At 38.9% G+C, this 21597-nt stretch overlaps 3 protein-coding genes across 8 annotated transcripts; 2 read left to right on the forward strand and 1 right to left on the reverse strand.

Moving 5' to 3' along the window:
• Positions 1 to 14: 14 nt before the first annotated feature.
• On the reverse strand, positions 15 to 8880 carry apba2a (amyloid beta (A4) precursor protein-binding, family A, member 2a). The gene is made up of 12 exons (XM_060887431.1): positions 8767 to 8880; positions 5497 to 6955; positions 5297 to 5380; positions 5140 to 5179; positions 4742 to 4887; positions 4483 to 4569; positions 3705 to 3890; positions 3082 to 3261; positions 2754 to 2966; positions 1935 to 2054; positions 1690 to 1830; positions 15 to 1602 (listed from the first exon to the last, which is right to left on the reverse strand). The coding sequence occupies exons 2-12, from the start codon at positions 6925 to 6927 to the stop codon at positions 1531 to 1533; spliced, it is 2700 nt and encodes an 899-aa protein (XP_060743414.1). The 5' UTR covers positions 6928 to 6955; positions 8767 to 8880; the 3' UTR covers positions 15 to 1530.
• A 2957-nt stretch (positions 8881 to 11837) lies between these two features.
• On the forward strand, positions 11838 to 17376 carry eif3ja (eukaryotic translation initiation factor 3, subunit Ja). Of its 6 annotated transcripts, none has more exons than XM_060886945.1 (8): positions 11838 to 11919; positions 12043 to 12131; positions 13711 to 13765; positions 13851 to 13942; positions 15221 to 15338; positions 15504 to 15668; positions 15800 to 15873; positions 16846 to 17376. In XM_060886945.1, the coding sequence occupies exons 1-8, from the start codon at positions 11898 to 11900 to the stop codon at positions 16975 to 16977; spliced, it is 747 nt and encodes a 248-aa protein (XP_060742928.1). In that variant the 5' UTR covers positions 11838 to 11897; the 3' UTR covers positions 16978 to 17376. The 6 variants fall into 6 exon arrangements, with proteins under 6 accessions (XP_060742928.1, XP_060742929.1, XP_060742926.1 ...); XM_060886946.1 differs by having other exon boundaries at positions 15224 to 15338; XM_060886943.1 differs by having other exon boundaries at positions 11842 to 11919; positions 13845 to 13942.
• A 157-nt stretch (positions 17377 to 17533) lies between these two features.
• si:ch73-330k17.3 (IGFBP domain-containing protein) lies at positions 17534 to 20906 on the forward strand. Its single transcript, XM_060886949.1, has 4 exons — positions 17534 to 19436; positions 19990 to 20077; positions 20263 to 20458; positions 20577 to 20906. Exons 1-4 carry the CDS (start codon positions 19094 to 19096, stop codon positions 20634 to 20636), a joined length of 687 nt encoding a protein of 228 aa, XP_060742932.1. The 5' UTR covers positions 17534 to 19093; the 3' UTR covers positions 20637 to 20906.
• The last annotated feature ends 691 nt before the right edge of the window (positions 20907 to 21597 follow it).

Here is a 21597-nt window from a genome sequence, read left to right on the forward strand (position 1 = left end):
GGTTGCTGGCACAGTAACTCCATTGAGTAAAGCATATCTTATATGCACTGTATTATTTATAAGTATGATTCACCTTCTCAGATCTGGTGAGTTAATTTGCTCGGCAATGTGCGTCACCGTCACCTTATTTGTTTTGGTATTATTGTCTCAGGGTAATATTGAAATAGTTGCGCATCCTTCATATAAAACACTCACTTCCACATAGGTATGGGGATGTTTTTTGTTTCAAAATCTAATACTCTTGTGTTGTTAGATATAAAAACTATTTAAACCTTCATATCAATGTTTATACTGCTCAAGTCAATCAACAATTTCCCACGTTCTTTCTAATTTACTCCCAGTGAAGACTCAATGCTGTAACTAAAGTTTATAGACTCTCCCAAGGCCAATTACATCCAGCATGTAGCTGTGGTGAAACTTTATTTTTTTTGCATTGTGTTGTATTCATGGCACCCAAAAACTGTAAGCATTTTGAGTGGAGGTGGAAGGACAAAGGCACAGATTCAATTACAACATAATATGAGGTGATTTAAATCAGCCCAATGTGTCATATGATGGTATTAAAATAGATTCTATTTGTTTTGGTAATTACTTCTTCTTTGGAAGTCAGGCGATCCTCCCCAAATGACTGACGTTTTATGAAATGAATGAAACATTAATGGATAAATATGAGCACGAATAGCATCATTCTCAGATCAGCTGAAGAATCTGCATAGATAACTAGTCTTAGTAAATAAAAGTCAGCTGATAAACAAGTCTACTATGTACAGCATTAAAAATAAATCCCAATATATTAAAAAAATAATCATGCGAGTCAGAGCAAGCAGAGGAACTACAACCATCAGGGTAGACTTATGACTAGAGCGGTATTTGTTTACTAGGACTGACAGAGATGAGCTGACATTCTATAAGCTGCAGCTCGCCTGCATGGAACACAATCATGCATTGTATTTCCCCAAGGTTAAAAAAACAAAAAGAGGAGACTACCATTCAGAAGATTCATTCAACTACCATGGCCTTTTGAGCCTTGCAAGACCAATTTATTCTGAGATTCTTGTATTTTTTTGTCAGTGTTAGACCTAAACACCTTATTTAACACTACAACATAAACCTTGCCCCAATGTGAGAATTAAAAATAGCTTGCCCTTAGTGTTCTCTTTTAATGACGAAGCATACACACTGTAAATGCACTGGAGAGCACGATTAAATAAGGATTAGGCCTGATGTCAGTTTCTCTATTGAATGTACTGAGACTGAATTAGTATATTAGCAGAATGCACAACAATGACGCTGTGTTCACAGAACAGATTGTAAGAGAGGTTAAATCTACACTCATGAGGAAAAAAGGTTTTGGAGGAATTTTAGTTTTCTACTTGGAAGGGTAGGGAAACACTCTGGTATAGGGCTCTACATAAAACCTTTAGGAGTTCCTCCTGGGTGACAAGCCAAAGAATTCCTTATTCTAGATTTGTTTTGAGTTGCACAGGCAGGGCAGAGCATTACAGAGCTTCCAGAGCACTGGCATTGCCATTAGATGTACATTGGCGTTTCCTGTCCAGTTAGCAGTCTGAACATCACAGCTGGCATAGTTTTCATATGAATCTGTTGGTAAGAGATAAAGCATTATGAGTCTCAAGTAACGTCAACATACACAATGCTTGAGTTTAAATCTTATAAGAGTACGCCGACCTCTCCGACAGACACCGATAGGGCATGGACAATTTTCTCATGTGCCATGGCAACTACACTCTGTCCATTTATTTCAATTATTCTATGACCCACACGCACTCCTCCACGTTCTGCTATTCCACCTCGCATGAGGCTGCAGATCTAGAAAGACAGTTTGTTTGTACCAGTAAATACAAACCATACAATGCACTTCTAGTAATATTAGTCAACATAGTGCATGCATAGCGTCCTGCTAGTGTACTCACTATGCCATTCTGTACACTGAAGCCTAAAGGGTACTGCAGATCTGGTCTCTTTATTAGCACCATGGTCACAGGAGGACAGCTTACTACACTCAGCTTTACCTGTAACTGATTCTTCAAGCCCTGGAATAAACACACACACACACACACACACACACACACACACACACACACACACAGAACTGTAAGCACTGTCATAAACAACATTCCCAAAATCTTATTCTGAATTGAAAGTATAAATTGTATCAAACTATTACACAGAAAAAGCAGAAGTAGCCTTTAATGCTGTAGGGGGATTTTACTGGCATGGTTTGTGTTCCTTACCTTGTAAATCAGTACAAACGTATTCTGTAATGTATCAATTATATCTTAATGGGAATTTTTTCCTCCAAATCCATATTGCATTGATGAGTATGAAAATGAAGCAAGTCATATGTCATGGCTTTTGCAGTCACTCAATCTCTTTCTTTCTTTCTTTCTTTCTTTCTTTCTTTCTTTTTTTACGTTAAATGTATGAACTCGTGGTTTTAGGTTCTATTTTCCACTACAGTGTCCTTACTTTTATGTATTAAGTGCATTAAGTGAGCTCAAGATGCAAATTATGTATTAAGTGAGACGGAAATGCAAATTATTATTTACCACTGTATCCACATATCGCCTTCCACTTGACTCATTTTTAAACGAAATACAGCTAATAAAGAAATTTACAACGCATAAATAATGTTCTGAATTTCTAACAGGGTAAGTTAGCTTTAAATGAAAAATAAAAATATAGAGAAAAACAAGTAAGCATAACATTCATTTATAAAAATGCATAAAAACCTTGATGATGCCCTGGCACGTGGCTAGCGGCAAGCCCACCAGACTCGTGTCATTGACAGCCATTATCTGATCGCCCACGTTGAGCTTCCCTGAACGGGCAGCTGGCCCACTGTTCAGCATGCAAGCCAGGATAACTGTGGGTAGGATAGACCCCCAGCCAGACTCCACTATCACAACCCCAAGAATCTCTCCTTTCTGCTTTTCCAAGTGCAGCTACCAAAAGAGAAAGGACAGGGCAGGATCAACAGGGAGGGGAGGGAACAGCATGCCCTACACTAACTGTTATTTTGTACGGAATGTTGACTAAGTAGCTTTGATACTCCCATACCTCTTTACAGTTCTCAGAGTTTGAAAAGTGGATGAGATCATCGTTGTACATCTCTTGTGAATTAAGAATATCACTGTAGTCTTTCTGGCTGAGATCCTTAGGGTTGATCCCATTTGCTCTCAGAAATTCTTGGTAGGCCATACTAAACGCCTGCCCAATGGACTGTGCAATGAGCTGGGCCTGAAGACGGGGAGGGGAGAGTGAAAGGAGAAAGAATACTGAGTGAGATAGCATGCTCAGTCAAGTTAAATCACAGAATGAAAGTGAGGTCATGAGCAATTACATAATCATACACTTTTCAGGGCATTGCTCCTGCTGCTCTGAGACAATCAGGCTACAATCTACAATCAGGCACACGGAAATTATACGGATTAGTAATAATTACATGAAATGATAAAACAAGGCCTAGAATTTATGGATTTAACCTGATTTATGACCAGATAGCATGTGGCCATTTGCCAACCCGTATAAAATATACTATAACGATAACAACTTGTGTTTTTACACATCAAGCGGTAATAGATGGGCATCTACACAAGAAAAAAATGAAAAAGTTGCATCTAATCTCTTATATAAGCAATATTATGGTATCAGTTTGCAATAAGGGTAAAGTCTTGACTTACATCCTCAGACTCAAAGACGTAACAGATCATTTGGTACTGCTTCCTGCCCTCTGCAGAGTTCAGGCTGCTTTCATTACAGTCGAGTGCAGCAGACTGCGACACTCGCCTGCGAGCCATCAAGACAACCACGCTTCCAATGTCTGCTATGTAGGAGATGGTCCGAAGAGCGTCGTCTACCATTGTTTCCTGAAACAGAAGTGATACTTTATCAGCTAACATACCGTCTAAAAAAGGCTAAAGTATACAATAATTTGTTTTATGTATAACGTTAACATGGTTTTATGTGTATGGTGGACTAGAAAAGTCTGTCAAGTGTCGGTGTGGTTGACGTTTTGGCAAACATCCAAAATGACTTTTAAATCCTGCCTAGGCTATCTTCCTTTAAATACCATTTTGGGTAAGGAGCCAGTTTAACAAATGTGGCTGCAAAAACAGTCTTTCTAAAGATATCTAAAACCTTGTTAACTAAGTGTGCTTTCCTGTTGTGAATGTCACACTTTGTTGAAGTTTTTGGACAATTCCATTCCATAGAGAAATCAACATAAGCTTAGTCTGAGAAAAAAAAAAAGAGAAAGATATTTTAGTTTAGGATATTTCCTACCGTTAGCAGCTAGTTTTTACTTTTTCAATTTCACAATGTGAAATGTTTTTGCATTCTGAGTACTGAAATTTGTATCTTCAGTAACACTGTATGTAGAGTCTGGTTAACTGTGATTAAGGGCAGACCTTTGTGCAAACTCTTATTTTTACTAATATGGTGAATTAGAACAGTGCTAACCTGTGTGTCAGCATTGAGCACTTTGATGGCCTTTGTTGAAATGAAGAGGTCAACCTCAATCGGGCTCTGGCTCTCTTTATCCACACACTAAAACACACAACAGAAGAGTTATGGCTACATCTTGTGGCCGGAGTCGACATTTTCCCCAACCATCATTCAGCATAACAGCCACAAGAAGATCGTGATTTCTTATGTTTATTTAAGGTTAGATATGGATGTAAAGCTTCTAAAGCTTTCACGTAAGTTTTTATAACACCACCTTTACTTTGTCCACAGCTTCCTGAGCTTGCATCATTCGCACACTCTTGGACGGGTTTCTGTCTGAGAAAAGTTGAGTGGACCCGAGGTAGTTAGCAGCAAAGATGATCCCGTCGATGAGGTCCTCTGGTTCACATGGGCCTGGGACTACATAAGAGACAGAAAAACCTCTGTAATAGTTTTGACATAAGAAAAATATATGAATAGGCATTTTGACCCAAATATCCACTTGGGGATCGATTAAGTACATCTATTTCTCTATTTATTGTATTTATCGATTATTTCATTTACATAATCACAGTAGATACAAAACATACATATAACATATTAAATTATTTATTTACTCACTATGTTTTGAACATATAGCTCTTGAATGAATATAGAACAATAAATGCTTACCATCCACAAAGCTTGGGAAAGAGTGATTTCTCTTTCCTTGCTGTAAAGCAAAGGAAATCTGTTAAACTGCAGATTCACACAGGTTTCAAATTTTACAGTGTGGTTGCATTTCTAGAACAGGAGAAAAGGAAACTCCTGTCTGTTGCTAGTGTTTTACCTGAGAGAGATTATGGTTGCTTGCCGATGTGTTCGTTTCAGATTGTGGATTCACTGTGCAATGCTGTGGACTGCTTTGAGTTGCCTGAGGATTGTGTAAAACTTTAAATTACGCCATTTAAATCTCTAGATCTAGAGATTCCTGAATATAAACTTCAATTAAAAAAAAGGTACCCAACATGCAATGATTTCAACTGTTACCTGGCCTTTATTGTCTTCTTTAGGGGGACTGGTCTGGTCTTTCTGCAGTGATACTTGTGAATTTTCTGAAATCCTTTTGTCATCACATGACTTCTTAGCTATACTTCTATCTGTCCCCGTGCTCTGAGGTCCCACATTCATTTTTGTTTTTACTTCATTTACAATCTGATTCATATCCTTGTCTGTGTCCACTGACCATTCCCTATCCCTTCTGATCTTTCCTTTATAGCTATGAGGACATCCATGTCCCCTGCCTATACTATCTTCAGGACTGTTTCTCCTCACATGTGAACACCTGTCTTCTCTTTCTTCTCGTCCATCATCTCTGTACGAATGTCTCTTTTTAAAATCTCTATTCTCAGTGTCTTCAGGTTTGGTCATAGCATTAAGTCTGCAGTTTCTGCTGCCTCTGTCCTCCTTACAAATCTGATGCCCTCTGAATATCGACCCTTGTTTTGAGTTTTTATCTGCCCTGCCCAATTCGTTTCCTGAATAATCAACTTTAACTTCACTATTGCTCTTTTTATTACTTTCTCTGTGACCAGTAAATGACCTCTGAGCATCACCCTTACACTTCTCTGGGATGCTTTTATCCACTCTGTAATCTCTACTTAAGTCCACTTCTGCCCTAATCATTCCGTTACTGTAATTTGAACCCTGGATTGGGTTTTTACTGTCCTCCTCTAAATCACATTGTCCTTTATAGACATTTTCATCCTGATTTCCTCCTGCATTCTCTTGTTCATAATCAAAATATGTTTCATCTTCCTCCACAGCATCATCATCATCATCGTTGTCTTCTTCGTCTACGTCGTCTGCGTCTTCTTCATCATCTTCTTCATCCTCTGCCATGGGAGCCTGAATGAAAGTAGACTTTGTAATAGGCTCGGGACATTTGTGGACTAGCTCCTCTGTACCTTGCTGGATCACTTCATAAAACCCCTCAGAGAATTCCCAGGTATCTCCTGAATTTCCTTGAGTATCTGGTTCTCTGGAAGTACTTGGTCTATTATTACTCTCAGTACCCTCTTGACAGTCTATTCCTTCCAAATAGCTTTCATCTTCAGGGCAACAGTGAACATAGTAAGTCATCCCATCTGCATCTGTATGCAGTTCCTCATCTTCCTCATAGTCCTGCTCTTCTTCCTCCTCTGAGCCCACATTATCATATTCAGACAGTGAGTCTTCCTCCATGCTGTCATGATGGATAGGGCTATCCCTATGATCGAAATCTTCCCCTGAGACAGAGCCATCAATGGGACAAAAGCTTGCTGGGACTGGTGTGCTTGACTGGCTTTCTGTGTTACTACTATGATGTTCTTCAGGATCCCCTCTGTCTCTGAAGTGTTTAGCTGTCTGCTCTGGTAGAGATGAGACACATTGTGGATGATCAGGAACTTCCCTGGAACCCTGGCTTTGTCTGAGAGCCATAACTGGCTTCAGTGGGATTCCTACAGTGCTGTAAAACAAAGCATAAACAGTTGAGTTACAGAAGTACAGTAACATCTTCATAGTCACAGTAGAATAGCTCGTTCATTCTTTCATTCTTTTATTCATTTTCCCCGGTCACAGAATCTAACCCATTCCGAGGGATCCCCAGATGTTTACAAGCCAACTGTGAGATATAACACAGTGGATCTGGAGTCTTCCCAATGGGTTCCATTCAGCAGGAGGCTGATCAGGTTAGCCTGAAACATATTTCTGTTATCCAGTAGTGATTACAAGGTGTATTTGAATTTATCCTTTTTTTTTTGACTATCCCTAGAATGACAATTTTTAAACTCATTCATTCATCATCAGTAACCAGTTTATCCTGGGCATCTTGGTTGGACGTCACTGAAGAGAATCATGCACACATTCATTTAGATAGTCATTCAAACCTAGCTGCAATTTATACTGACCATCTACTGTTATGTTTTCAGGAGAGGAAACCAAAGACCCTTAAGGAAGCCCATGTAAGGGAAAACACATGAAACTTGCTTTCATGTGTTCATATACTGTAGACAGTAACTTTGTATAGACAGTAACCTGAACTCAGGATTGATCCAGGGAAACTGTAGCTATGAGCTAGCAACACTATCCGCTGAACAATCTTTATCTAAACTAAAATCTGAGAAAGGTCATCACAATTAAGCATCATGTGTCAGTAAGGATGTTTAGCCTACATGCTGATGTAGACTTCAGTAATTCCTGAGAGATCATTTTTTCCCACATGGGTCAATAAACAGTCATTACAGAAAGCTCTACATACACTATATGGATGAAAGTATGAAAACACCTGACCAATCACATTCATATATGTTTTTTGAACGTTCCAATCCAGATTTATTCTCCCTATTGCTGTTATAATAACCTCCACTATTCTGGGAAGGATTTTGGAGTGTGGCTGTGGGGAAATATTTTGTGCTTATTCAGCCACAAAAGTATTACAGCAGCCAGGCACCCAAAAAACGATCAGTGAGGTTGAGGTCAGGGCAGGGCACGATCTTCAATGTTCTTCCACTCCAACTTTGGCAAACCAGGTCTTTATGGTGCTCTCCTGGTGCACAGAAGCATCCTTATGCTGATACATGCTGGGCCTCTTAGTTCCCGTGAAAGTAAATTATAATGCTACAGCATATCAAGACACCCAATAGAATTTTGTGCTTCAGATTTTGTGGCACCTGTTTTTTGGACAGACAGTGTGGTGATGCTCAGGTGTCTGCATAGTTTTGGTTAAACAGAAGTAATATGAATAGAGGAAAAATAAAATATATTGAGTGAAATATAACAGAAGCTGTTTCAGATAACATTACTTCACACTGTAAATTTGTACAGGACCTTCAGCATAAAATGAGCCTGAGATTGCATGTATCTTTTACATAGAGAGAGAGAGAGAGAGAGAGAGAGAGAGAGAGAGAGAGAGAATTACATGTGTAAAGATGGAAAATAGCAGTTTAAGATGCACATTTGCATATTTACTTCAACATTTGCTTTTTCAACAATAACATTTAACACAGTCAGTGTGAAAATCTCAGATTAGACTCCCAGGCTGTCTTTTTGCATTCCTTCGCCCACAAACCTTAGGGATGCGTCATAACAAACATAAAACACAGACATCATATCCTACACTGCAGACATAACACTCTTCTGTTTTGGTGCAGTTGTCTTGTTTTCCCCACGTAATTGTGTCCACGGATTGCAGCCACTCACAGAAAACATGACTAATGAAAACACCACACATACATTCTACGCATTTTCACACAGACTATACTTTTTAAACGAGCTTACCAGAGGATCCACAAGGTTGGGCGTTGGGAGCTTGTTGTTTTACGCACCTACGAGATTGAAGCGTGGATGAGGGGAAAGGTATAAGGTATAAAGATATAGGAACGTGGATGCAGCACACACACACACACACACACACACACACACACACACACACACACACAGCATCCCGGGACAGAGCCCTAATCTCTTAAAGAAACAGCGCCAAACAAAACGGATGCCTTTTACGCATGCAAGGGACCCTAACAAAAAATGTTGTGGCGCTTCAAACCGTGCATTAAAATAAATTCATATCATGTTGCATTCATTTTACCTTTTTACTGCATTAAACAAGGAGAATTCCAGAAGCCATCCCGTATCGATGGTAACCGCAGCAATTGCAGGAAACCTGGACAAAGCCAGCAACATTAAACGCATAAGCAATGCTGAAAACCAGGACAGGTGCTACAGATCAAAATAAAAGTCATTGTGCAGCCATAATCTCATGCATTCTGCATCTTTCTAGCGACAATTAGATCACTTATATATTGTATATACTGTATAAGAATGTAATAACTACGTTATACAAAAGTGAGAAACATAAGTGCAAGCTGGAAAGGGTTTTTAATGGGGACCTGCCTGTCTGAGTGAATGTAACAGGGTAATGAATCGATTACAGGAACAAACTTGTTACACAGAAGACCACCAACATAATTGTAATTCTTCTGAGTGATCTGGTTTTCTCCCCAAGTCCAAAGACATGTACTGTAGGCTGATTGGCATCTCTAAATTGTCCATAGTGCATATACAATGTCTGTGGTGTCCCCCTGCGATCAGCTCTAGATTCCCCAAGACACCAGGATAAGCACTACAAAAAATGGATGAATAGATGTCAGTGCTGGCAAATTGCTGTGGTATAAGAAGAATAAAACTGTTTTGGTTATGGACACAAAAATAAATAAATAAATGAGTAAATGAATGAATGAATGAATGAATGAATAAATGAATGAATGAATGAATGAATGAATAATAGTAAATGGGGGGGGCATGGTGGCTTACTGGTTAGCACGTTTGCCTCACACCTCCAGGGTTGGGGGTTCGATTCCCGCCTCCGCCTTGTGTGTGTGGAGTTTGTTCTCCCCGTGCCTCGGGGGTTTCCTCCGGGTACTCCGGTTTCCTCCCCCAGTCCAAAAACATGCATGGTAGGTTGATTGGCATCTCTTGAAAATTGTCTGTAGTGTGTGATTGCGTGAGTGAATGAGAGTGTGTGTGTGCCCTGCAATGGGTTGGCACTCCATCCAGGGTGTATCCTGCCTTGATGCCCTATGACGCCTGAGATAGGCACAGGCTCCCTGTGACCCGAGAATAGTTCGGATAAGCGGTAGAAAATGAGTGAGTGAGTGAGTGAGTGATAATAGTAAATGTGTCCCTGCTTCACAGCAGCCTGAATCCCACCACACTACTACTACTACTGCTGCTACTACTACTACTACTACTAATAATAATAATAATAGTAATAATTATTATTATTCATTTAATATTTTTTGTACAGTGATTGTGATACTAGGCCGATTAATTTCCTTTGTAAAGAAGTCTTTGTAAGTAATTTTCATTCTCTCATATAAGCCTCTTTTCTATACAAATAGGAGCCACACCTAAATTGTATAAAGACCAAGATAAGCTGTTTAAATAAGTGCGGATCTTTTCTGGCTAAATGAAAACCTGAGATCTTGTGCAAAATATTAAAAACATCTGATATCACAGTATATGTAGATTTAATTATGAGCACATTCTTGCAAGAACTTAAGCAATTTACTTTTCATTTTCAATGCCTGGACAACGTTATTGCATTTACATTGGTTTAAATTCTCAAAATAGGCTTTTCCCTAAAGAGACCTATAAAAAGAAACCAGCAGCAGGCCTGTGAGGAAATGTGAATCATACACAACTGGATGCACTGGATGCAAGGCATGAGGATTCACTTGGCTGGAACACCCGTACCACAATCAATACATTTATCTACCTATCCATCCAACTTCATCTTCCAGCTTATCCTATACAGGCTCACAGAGAGGCTGGTGTCTACCCAATAGACTGTCTATCGCAAGGCAGAAGACACGATAGATGGGTGCCAGCCCATCACATTAAAAAATAACTCACTCACTCACTCACTCACTCACTCACTCACTCACTCACTCACTCACTCACTCACTCACTCACGCTTATCCGAACTACCTCGGGTCACGGGGAGCCTGTGCCTATCTCAGGCGTCATCGGGCATCAAGGCAGGATACACCCTGGACGGAGTGCCAACCCATCGCAAGGCACATACACACTCTCATTCACTCACGCAATCACACACTACGGACAATTTTCCAGAGATGCCAATCAACCTACCATGCATGTCTTTGGACCGGAGGAGGAAACCGGAGTACCCGGAGGAAACCCCCGAGGCACGGGGAGAACATGCAAACTCCACACACACAAGGCGGAGGCGGGAATCGAACCCCAACCCTGGAGGTGTGAGGCCAACGTGCTAACCACTAAGCCACCGTGCCCCCCAACACACACACTACACTAGATATATTAGACAGCCTACAACACATGCCACTGGAGTGGGGGAGGAAACCAGAGCACCCAAAGGAAACTCCAAAAGCACTGAGAGAACATGCAAACTCCATGCATACACCAAGTCACTGTAAACCAACCAGGTCTGTGGTCATTTCTTAATAATGATGATGACGACGATGATGATGATGATATGATGATGATGATGATGATTTTGATTATGATGATGTGATGATAATGATGATGATGATGTAATAATGATGATGATGATGATGGGATGATGGGATGATTATTTTATAATAATAACAATAATAACAATAATAATTGTTATTATTATTATTATTGTTATTATTATTATTATTATTATTATTATTATTATTATTATTATTATTATCTGTAGTAATGCCCCCGTGACCCGAGGTAGTTTGGATAAGCGGTAGAAAATGAATGAATGAATGAATGTAGTAATGCTAATATTAGTATAAAGACAGTATGAACTTTACATTTGAAACTTTTCAGCAGTTCCCCGGCGGAAGTCACTTTGTTGTGGTCTGTTCACCACACTACACTTCAGTGGTCCTTTCGAAATGGCGGACGCCGATTCTTGGGGTGAGAAAGACACAGCGTTGTCTGCTGTTTGTTCACGCTTTCGGTATCCAGAACACACGTACGGTTTGTGTAACAGCTTGTCGCCGTCTTGCCTAATGCAACTCTTTCTCTTTTCTGCCACAGATACCGACAGTTTTGAGCCAGAGGAACCCATCAAGAAGGCGCCAGGTCATGACAAGTGGGAAGGCGAGGATGAGGATGAAGACGTCAAAGTTAGTAACTCAGCTCACTGCCTGGACTGAGCATCGTTTCTCCCACACGTTACACATTGTCTTTCCTCTTATTCACCTGACAGCTGGTAAAGTAAAGCAACCTTTAAGTGTCAATCGCTTCTTTCTCAAGCTAGCTAGCAAGCTGAGGCGGTGATCTCCCCTGGTTAGCAATGCTAGCTAATCTACATGATGATAAAACTGACTGAATAAGAAAGAAAACATGTTCTTTTAACGATATTACTTATTGTTCCTCAAACAGAAAAGCAGTAAACTATAAGTATCAGGGTCTTATAATGTATATGAGGCTGTTATCTGGGATAATGAATCAAACATACACTCCATGGGCAAAAGTGTGTGGACACCTGAGCATCACACACACACACACACACACACACACACACACACACACACATATGTGCTTCTTCTCCAGACTGTTAATACAATGAAGGCACAGAGTTGTCTAGAATATCTTTTAAGCATTGATATGAACCTTTACTGAAAGTAAGAGGCCCAAATATGTTCCAGCATAACAATACTTCTGTGCACAGAGAGAGCACCAAGTAAACATAGAGTAAGTAAGTAGGTAGGTAGGTGAGTCCCAGATCACATACACACGTGTGTTTGTGATGAAAACTCCCAACACGAAGACGTGAACAAATGCCCTGATGACGGGATTATGGAGATTTCAAATCTGTGTGTAATAGTTAATAGGATTTTCTGTCAGGAGACGTTTATTATAGGAGGAGTCTCCAGTATCAGCACTTTTTGTAACAACTTTGTAAAGTCCTTTTGCTTTTTTTTTTTTTCTTTTCAGACAACGGAGAGTCATTAGAACAGAGATATTTCTGGTTTTCTAGTAACATGACAAAATCCTTTTTGTGAATTTTTGAAGTTTGAGGGATATAAAAAATGATGGGCCGGAATGTGAGGAAATGTCTGCTGATCCTCTGCTATATTGTAAGTGATACTGGTAATAATCTTTTTTTTTTTTTTGCTAAAGTTCCCACAATAATCGATTAAAAATGGACACACCGTTTGTCATACTCTCTCCCCTGTCGGTCACAGTGACGCTTGTCTTTCAGGAGAGTCTGTGAGCTCATGCCTGTGGAAGCTGGTAGATAGCATATAACATATAAGTGTGTTACTCTGCCACTGATGTTACACAACAAACAGTTTGAAAATGTCTGATCAGCTCCCTACACGTTTATTGGAGGACGGATCCTATGCTTGAAACAATATTCTATCTACCCACGTCCACATCCCCTTCACCCTTCCTGGTTGCTAGATATTGTGTGATAGGGTGATCTGTGTGATGGTTGGAATTTGCCATGAACTAAATTAGGTAGAAAATCTATAAAAGGGGGAATAAAAAAAGAAATGCAGTGTTGGAAAAATTGCAAAATAAACCAATGTTACAATTAAAAAGGTGAAGATTAGGGTTGTCTCTCCACTTCACGCCCAGTCAAGGCACATTACCGTATATTTGATTTCCTTATAACAGCGAACTCTGTCATGTTATATTCCTTACACACGTTTTTCTCTTATAAAGATAGATTTGTTTATCTGTATTTTCATTCAGGATAACTGGGATGATGAAGAGGAGGAAGAAGACAAATTGACCGAGACAAAAACAGGTGAATTAAAGCACCTTTACTTTAAGCAGTCCAACTTTTCAGCTTGTTTTGTTTCCATTCATATATTTTTATTTCTTAGTTGCAGTCACAAAGCCACCAGAGAAGAAAAAACTTAGTGATAAAATCAAAGAGAAGGAGAGTTTACAAAAGAAAAAACAAGAGGAGTTTCAAAAGCAGGTGAGCAAAGCATGTTCTGGTTGGTTTATTTCTTTTTTCTTCTGTTATCTATGTTAGTTAAGAGTGTGTTCCTGCTCAGGTGCTGCCTTCACCTTAATTAACGTTAATGGTGCCGTAGTGCATGTGTGTGAATGCAGCGGTGAAGGAGAATGTAATGTTTGTACGGTTGTGCTCTAACTTTGTAGCGTTGCTGATGCTCGCGGCAATAAATGAGCGCAGTTTTATCTTAACACAGACAAGTTTTATCTTTTAAAGCAACGTTTGATTCTCTTACTCAAACACACAATAGAGTTATTCTTTATCTCACACACCACAAAACTGACCGAACTAGAAGGGCGTGAACTCAGCATGCATGCTAACGTATTAGGCTTCTAAACAGAACTGTGTAGAGATAGATAAGCCTACGAGAACAGTGTTTAGTCAGCGACTATAGATATTCACGGACTAGTCGAAACCGTGGATTAACTCGAGTGCAGCAGGACAAAAATAACATGCTCTAGATCAGGTGTTAAACATGATGTAGCCAGGGATCCTTTACATTGTGGTTACAAATGAAACTATTTACATTTTAGGATCAGTATTTATATGTGGAAAAACTATTGGGGGTATTTATTAGAACCATGAAGCTTTTTATTTCTATACATTTGATCCACAAAACATTATTCTAAAGATTGGATATGATCGAGTTTGCTTTGTCAGTCATCCAGGTCTGGATTAAACTCATTCATTCAAACTGAGGACGTTTTGTGCCATGCTTTCTCCACCTGTAAGGTTTCTTTTTTTAAAAGGCACAGACCCTGCATTGAGAGCCACGGCGCTGTAAGATGTGTGTAAACCTCCGCAATTGCTAACCGTTATTTCTATCAGAAAATAGAAAATTACTTTGTGTGAATAAGCTAAACATTAGTTTTTGTATAAATATTAGTTTCTTCTAAATATTAGTTTTTGAAATTGTTAGATTTCCACACTGAACTGATATTTTCACAGATTATTATTATATACTGTGTGTTTTACATTAAATGCTTGAGTGCTGACGTCTGTTTGTTTCTGGCACGTCGGATTCATTAATATATACCATCAGTTCTCTCTGTCTTGTCCTAACTCAAGGGAACATAAGGGGAGAAAAAACAATGCTTCTTTATATTGTTATCTTTGTCATGCGTGTATGAAGCATTTGGGTCGTCTTGCTCTAAAACGAGGTCATAATAAAACAATTCCTTATAGTTTTAACGTTTTAATTGATTGCGTAGCATTAATTGATGACGACTGTGTATATAGCAGTTAGAGGAATCTCAAGACAGCAAAGAATACCCACCTGAGGAGGAGTTGGCAGAGAAACTTAGACTGAAGAAGCTTCAGGAGGATTCAGATTTGGAACTAGCCAAAGAGGTGTTTGGTAAGTGATGCCTTTATATCACCAAAGTTATTTATTGCACAGTCATTAGTTTATACATATTAGCTTTATTAGTGTTATTATTATTATTATTATAAAAAAAAGATGTCTAAACATATTCATTTATCTATTACATACTTTTAAGGATGTCATTGGTTTCCCCGTTAGGTATCGTATCGAATAACGTAACAGGAATAGATGCCATGAGCCCTTCCTCCAAAGATGACTTCACAGAGTTTGAGCGGTTGCTGAAAGAGAAAATATCTTTGTACGAGAAGTCGATACACTACTCCAACTTCTTAGAGTCACTGTTTAGAGACCTGTGTCTTTCATGTGAGTCTGGCTCATACACAACTTCATCACCTGTTTAGTAACACAATCAAATCCTGGTCCAATGTGTTTGTCTGCATCTGTGTCTCGGTGTTCTTACACACGTTTCAGCTGTGACTTGTAATCTGTTCTAGTGGAAGTCGAAGACTTAAAGAAAATTAACAACTCACTCACAGTGTTACTCAGCGAGAAGCAGAGGCAAGAAAAGGTAAGCTGTCTGGATTGTAGTGCAATACAGAAGCGATTTGATATTTTCTGTTACGTGTGTATGTTTATTACTTATCTAACACAAGACATTTATTAGTAAGTGATTGAACACATCAACCTATAGAATGAGGGATACGTGTCATCTCAGTTACGTTGGCTGGGGCTTGATTGTTGGTGCCAGATGGCTGGTTATTATTAGCAGCATTTTGGATACTGCTGAGTTGAAGATTACAATCTTCAGCTGTCTAGTTTTGATGGTCCTGTGCTCACTCTAGCCTCAGATGTTTTGTTCTTGGCTGAGAGGATTAGAATCCAACGTGGTTTTCTGCTCTTGTATCTCATCCGCTGTAAGGTTGGATGTTCTGCGTGTTTGGAGATGCTCATTTGCTCACTCGTACGTTACGTTTTTTTGCTCGTGTTCTCTGATCTCTCATCATCAAGACAATTCAAGCAGCAGAATTGTCACACTTTTGATGTTTTTTGCACCATTTCGTGTAAACCTTAGAGATTGTTTTGTAGGAAAATCCCAGATGATCAGCAGTTTCTGAAATAAGCTTCAACAACCAGGCCACAATCACTGAGATCACACAATTTTCTTCACTGTTTCTATGTTTGATATGAACATGAACTGAAGCTCTGTATTTGCTTGATTGTACACATTGTGCTGCTGAAACACGATTGGCTGATTTAGATCAGTTAGATAATCGTATGAATGAGTAGGTGTCCCTAATCAGTGACTGATGACTGTGTAAAATCAGTAGATTATGTATGTTAGCATAGAAGGGTCACTTTATTCTGTAACAGACGGAATCAAATTTAGAGTCAAAACGTCTGCTACCGTCACACTAACTTAACCCAAACAACACAAGTTTAACCATGACATTTAAATTGTTTTGGCTGCAGGACATTTATAGTTTGTTGTCTAACCACTTTCTGGGTTATTTCTTTCTCTTGGTCAATGATAAATAAATAGCAAAATAAAGGAAAGAAGAAAAAGAAAGGCGGTTTACCTGGAGGCGGTTTAAAAGCCAAGATGAAAGATGACTTTGGTGACTACGGCGAGTTTGACGGAGGTTATGCACAAGACTTTGAGGATTTTATGTGACCCCTGCTTCGTAACCCATGATATTCTTTGAGTGATGAATCATACACCTCTACAGCGCATGACCTCTCTCCCTACAGCCAGACCAACGTCCAGAATCAAGCTAGAAACACTGAACCATATCCCATGTAACACACTAGCCTAAGCTTAAGTGGTTTACTCTGAGAAAGACTGAAGTGAAGCATCTTTCTCCGGGCTTATTTTGACTATAAGTCATTCTAGTGTTTGCTGTGGAAAAAAGGACACAATCAGGTAACTTCTTTTAGTAAAAGTGTGAAAGGAAACAGAGAAAACTGACCGACGTGGAACAGACGCTTCACATGAAAGTGTATAAACGAGTTGACAGTATTACTGTTTAAAAGAGCTACTTGACATTAAAATAAATTTGACATTCTATGCAAATTTCAGAAAGAAAAAAATGTCTATATGTTATGTATTTTGATTGCATTTCTGCTGTCCTTGCATATGACATTTATACACATTACTGGTCACTACTTTTGCTGAGTAAGACTACACATGAAGTGATCGCCCTTAAAAGCAGTACTGCTTTACATTAAGTTTCCCTTAACTGACATTATTTAGTTTACCTGAACAGCAGAATTAATACATAACATTAACAAATATGTTTAACGAACCTTTTTTTAACAAACTAACCAAACAAGCCAAATACTCAACCTACATTAACCAGTGTTTTTCCCCCATCATCTCCATAACGAATCAAAAATGTCTGACTGGCAAAGCTGAGAATGAAGGAACATAGTTTAAATTCATTATTGTTCATTTCCGCTGACTTCATTTTAGTCATGGATACAATAAACATCGGTCAGTGTCGGTATACTGTATTTATCTAAGGATTATTACATCATTAGTACACGTATTTAGTTCCTCTTGAGTAATGTTCATACGTAATGTTCTTTCAAATGAAGCTTAATGTAAAGCATTACCGTAGAAACCGTCACATGTTTATGGAAGTTTTGTAAGCAGTTTCATTTTATTTTTTTTTTTAAACTTCTAGGTGATCATGTTTAAATCTGTTTGGATGCATTGAGCCTAACGTGTTGAGTGTAGTGTATGAACTACGACAAAGCTTATTTTTACCTGCACAGACAGAGCAGCTGATGATTGCGTTCCATTGATTCAGAACTATGGAGCTATATTCAGTCACTCGTTTAAAATAATCGTGTTTTGTTAAGGTGTGTAAATTGTTTCTTTTACAGCGCTAATTTTTGAAACGTCATGTTATATTTGCGGTTCTAACATGTTCCTTTATGCACAGTATCACTAAACCATGCAGGTGGGTATTGTTACAAGAGATTTTACGATTATTACTACGGTTACTTTATAAATGAAGTGCGTACAAGACGTCTTCTGGTGGAACTTGGGAATTTCCATTTTTAAAGTGAAAGATTTGCGTGACGAAATTTTACTGTCTGCATAGCGAACGTTAGCCTTCTGCTGTGTTTTATAGAGATCTAATTTAATAAAAGTCTTCGAGAAATAAATCGTTGTGATCTCTCTCAATGCATTTTGCAGTCAAATCGGTTGGGAATGGTACTAAAACACTGCTAAAAAAAACATTTCCAATTTTAGTTCACTGACATTTTATTTGATTTAGCTGTTTGGATAATACTGCACTAGGTTTTCACCTTATGAAACACATTGCATCCAAGATAAACACTTAACAGTGGTCAAGGTGTTGAGGTCTGCATGAAGTTTTATTACAATCATACTGACTTGGTACACACAAACTCTCCTCAGATAACCTGCCAATGACCTAATCTTGTCTTTGTTAGAAGAGGTGATTATCTTGATCGTTCACAGAATTGCCGCTCTCTATTGACTACTTGACAAAGGGGCCAGTCTTTTCACTACGTACCAACTTATCTCAAATTGCTTAAAAGGTAGAAATGGGTTTTGAAAGAAAAAAAAGAGAAGCATAGTATAGAGACTGTAAAGATAAGACTTGGGGTAATTAACAGTAAAATGTTTCTGTAATACTCCTTCATCCATTGGCTGTTGGGGGGGTGGAGGACTTGTAAGTGTGTGACTACAGTTGATGTAGGATCTTGATGTAGGATATTAAAAAGGAAGGTGATGGTTCAGGCCACTTTATGCCATCATGGGTTACAGAGCGTTGCACTATTTCAGTGTGGTTTGCGCTGCAGCGACTGTCGTGTGTAGTGTACGGAGCACTCCAAGCCCTCCGAGCACTCTCCAAGCCTTGCACTGTCCACCCTGTGAGCGCATCCACTGTTCGCCACGAAGGGCACTGAGGCTCCAGTGTAAGGGTGGTGTAACTACAGGCATCTGTGGCTGCTGCCCTGCATGTGCAAAACAAGCCGGAGAGAGCTGCGGAGGAACATGGGACTACCTGGGGAAGTGTGATGAAGGCTTGGTGTGTGTGTACCAGGAGCATGCTGAGAGTAAGCCAGAAGCAGAGCGCAAGGGGATCTGCAAGTCAGGTAAGTTTCTCAATGTAGTCTTGTGTGTGCATGTGTGTGTGTGTTGTCCAGCCTTCAGCATCTCAGCCAGGTAATCAAATAGCACCTAATCATCAGCTCACAAGCTGTAATAATAAAAATCTTTGTTTCCCACATTAAAATTGGAGCACGTCTGCTATTACATTTCCAGTACTGTGGCAGTGAAGACTTTTTAAAAGTGTGTGGATCGGTGTCTCTTTCATTTTTTGTTATTTAACAAATGTTAACATCAGGATCAATTAAATTCCAGAGCCTTTAATAGACCGATATACTCATTGCTATATATATGATGAGGGTTTATATATATAATGAGGGTTTAATTATATTCATTAAGTACACGGTCATATACATCATCTGCAATAAGTTACAGGTACAAAAGGACATGGATATACTTTGGCAATTTGACAATTTGTTATGAGACAAATGATAACACTGCTATTTTCTGGAAAATATTTTTGTATGAATTAAACTTTGTCATTTTAACCAGTGTTAATTACCTTATGTTGTTACTTTCATTGATTGTGTGTCAATTCAGTACTGGAAGTCCTTGAAAGAGACACTTGTCGTCCAGACTGTACGTGGGAATTCTGTCAAGCAAACCCCAATGAAATCTGCTCTGCCAGGTGACTCCTAGTCATATATATATATATATGTTAGTGCTTTATCTCCACCAACTACTAATGTCTGGATAAAAATCAAATATTTATTTTTATTTATAGTCTGTACTTGAAAATGTTGCCCTAACTCAACTTAATCTCAAATAGAATTTGTCAAAAATATAGACAGTGTAGACTGTGTGCCATTGCAGGTCTGTGTCAGTGGAAAAGCGCGAGTGTGGAGGTTTCTGTCAACACACCACCTGCTCCAGCTGTTTGATACTCAGACGTCCAGTGTGTTCTCAGGCTTGTGCTCAAACAGACCATTTCTGCCTGCATCGTTTTGGGAGGTGTGTGCACAGCCACGTGGAGGCGCACAGACAGGCAGTCTGCCACCAAAACCTGCAGGTGAATTCGATTAAACTGCGCATTGCACAATAAAACGTTCCCTGTGGCATTTTGTATACAGAAAATTAACAAATTCTGCCATTTAAAGTTTAATTTAAATGTAAATTTTGTCCAACAGAGCAACAGTGAGGGCTTCTTCATGTGTCTGGCTCCTGCTTGTCCAGATGCAGCAGAATAATTCTGCATTTGTAAAGGACCTGCTCCAACATGAACCACTGATTTAAAAATGTAGCATATTAAGGCAGCTATTTTTACATGATACCATTTTTTTTTACCTTTGTGATTGCAGATCACAGATAGCAAACAATCAGTTTATTCAATGTGATTTATTCCTGTGCATTTGTATTTATAAAACATGGGCTTTATTTTCAGATGTTTATAAGATTCGATCAATGCCGGTATTAAATAAATGGATTTTCTTTTTTAAATAAATTGAATGAAATTTTAAGTCATTTGATGATGTTGTTGTTTTTATTTGATTTTCTCTTCTTTGCAGCCATTTCTAAGTGGGACTGATAAGATCAGATAGTTAAGTATTGAGACAATGCGACCTCTGAGAATAAGATGACCACCTGGGACAATCTCTCATGCCTGGTGGGCAGTTACTGAATAACTTGGGATTTATGGAGCCATAATAAGACATTGATCCACAAGCCAGAAAAAAGCTTAGACAATAGCAGTCTGTTCCTTTTGATGTCTGGTTTATATCACAATCCACAAGCAGAGGAAATAGTCAATTCTGATAAACCTGTCTGAGAAATACAGATTTATGGGTTTATGAGGTGCAAAACTATTGGACTGGTACATGAGTGCTGGTGAACATGGGAAGATCTCTGTAGCTGCATCAATAAGCATTAAAACAAAATCATCAAAACTGCTAATTATTCTGCTCAATGTAAACTAAAATATATTGGACAAAAAACCCAAACATTGTTGTGATTTTTTCATTTATGTATGAATTAACACATGAATAGTTTTGTGGTTTTTTGATGAAAACTACCCCACTTTGTGCTTGTTACCGGGAACGGCTCCGGCTCCGCTGCGGCCCCGACCAGGAAAAAGCGGTTACCGAAGATGAATGAATGCATGATTGTAACAATAAGTGCAACCTTTCGGTACACTTCAACAATGCTGCATTA

Source organism: Tachysurus vachellii, chromosome 14 (assembly GCF_030014155.1).
Source record: "Tachysurus vachellii isolate PV-2020 chromosome 14, HZAU_Pvac_v1, whole genome shotgun sequence".
Classification (NCBI taxonomy): domain Eukaryota; kingdom Metazoa; phylum Chordata; class Actinopteri; order Siluriformes; family Bagridae; genus Tachysurus; species Tachysurus vachellii.

Excerpts from the sequence above, each read along its gene's own strand:
- apba2a (XM_060887431.1), bottom strand. The coding sequence starts at position 6,927 with ATGGCTCTCAGACAAAGCCAGGGTTCCAGGGAAGTTCCTGATCATCCA. Across the intron at positions 5,381-5,496 it reads AAGAAGACAATAAAGGCCAG|GCAACTCAAAGCAGTCCACA; the intron begins GTAACAGTTGAA and ends CACAATCCTCAG. Across the intron at positions 3,891-4,482 it reads TGCTCAATGCTGACACACAG|GAAACAATGGTAGACGACGC; the intron begins GTTAGCACTGTT and ends CTTCTGTTTCAG.
- eif3ja (XM_060886943.1), top strand. The coding sequence starts at position 11,898 with ATGGCGGACGCCGATTCTTGGG. Across the intron at positions 13,943-15,220 it reads AAGAGGAGTTTCAAAAGCAG|CAGTTAGAGGAATCTCAAGA; the intron begins GTGAGCAAAGCA and ends CTGTGTATATAG. Across the intron at positions 15,669-15,799 it reads TAGAGACCTGTGTCTTTCAT|TGGAAGTCGAAGACTTAAAG; the intron begins GTGAGTCTGGCT and ends AATCTGTTCTAG.
- si:ch73-330k17.3 (XM_060886949.1), top strand. The coding sequence starts at position 19,094 with ATGGGTTACAGAGCGTTGCACTATTTCAGTGTGGTTTGCGCTGCAGCG. Across the intron at positions 19,437-19,989 it reads CAAGGGGATCTGCAAGTCAG|TACTGGAAGTCCTTGAAAGA; the intron begins GTAAGTTTCTCA and ends GTGTCAATTCAG. Across the intron at positions 20,459-20,576 it reads TCTGCCACCAAAACCTGCAG|AGCAACAGTGAGGGCTTCTT; the intron begins GTGAATTCGATT and ends TTTGTCCAACAG.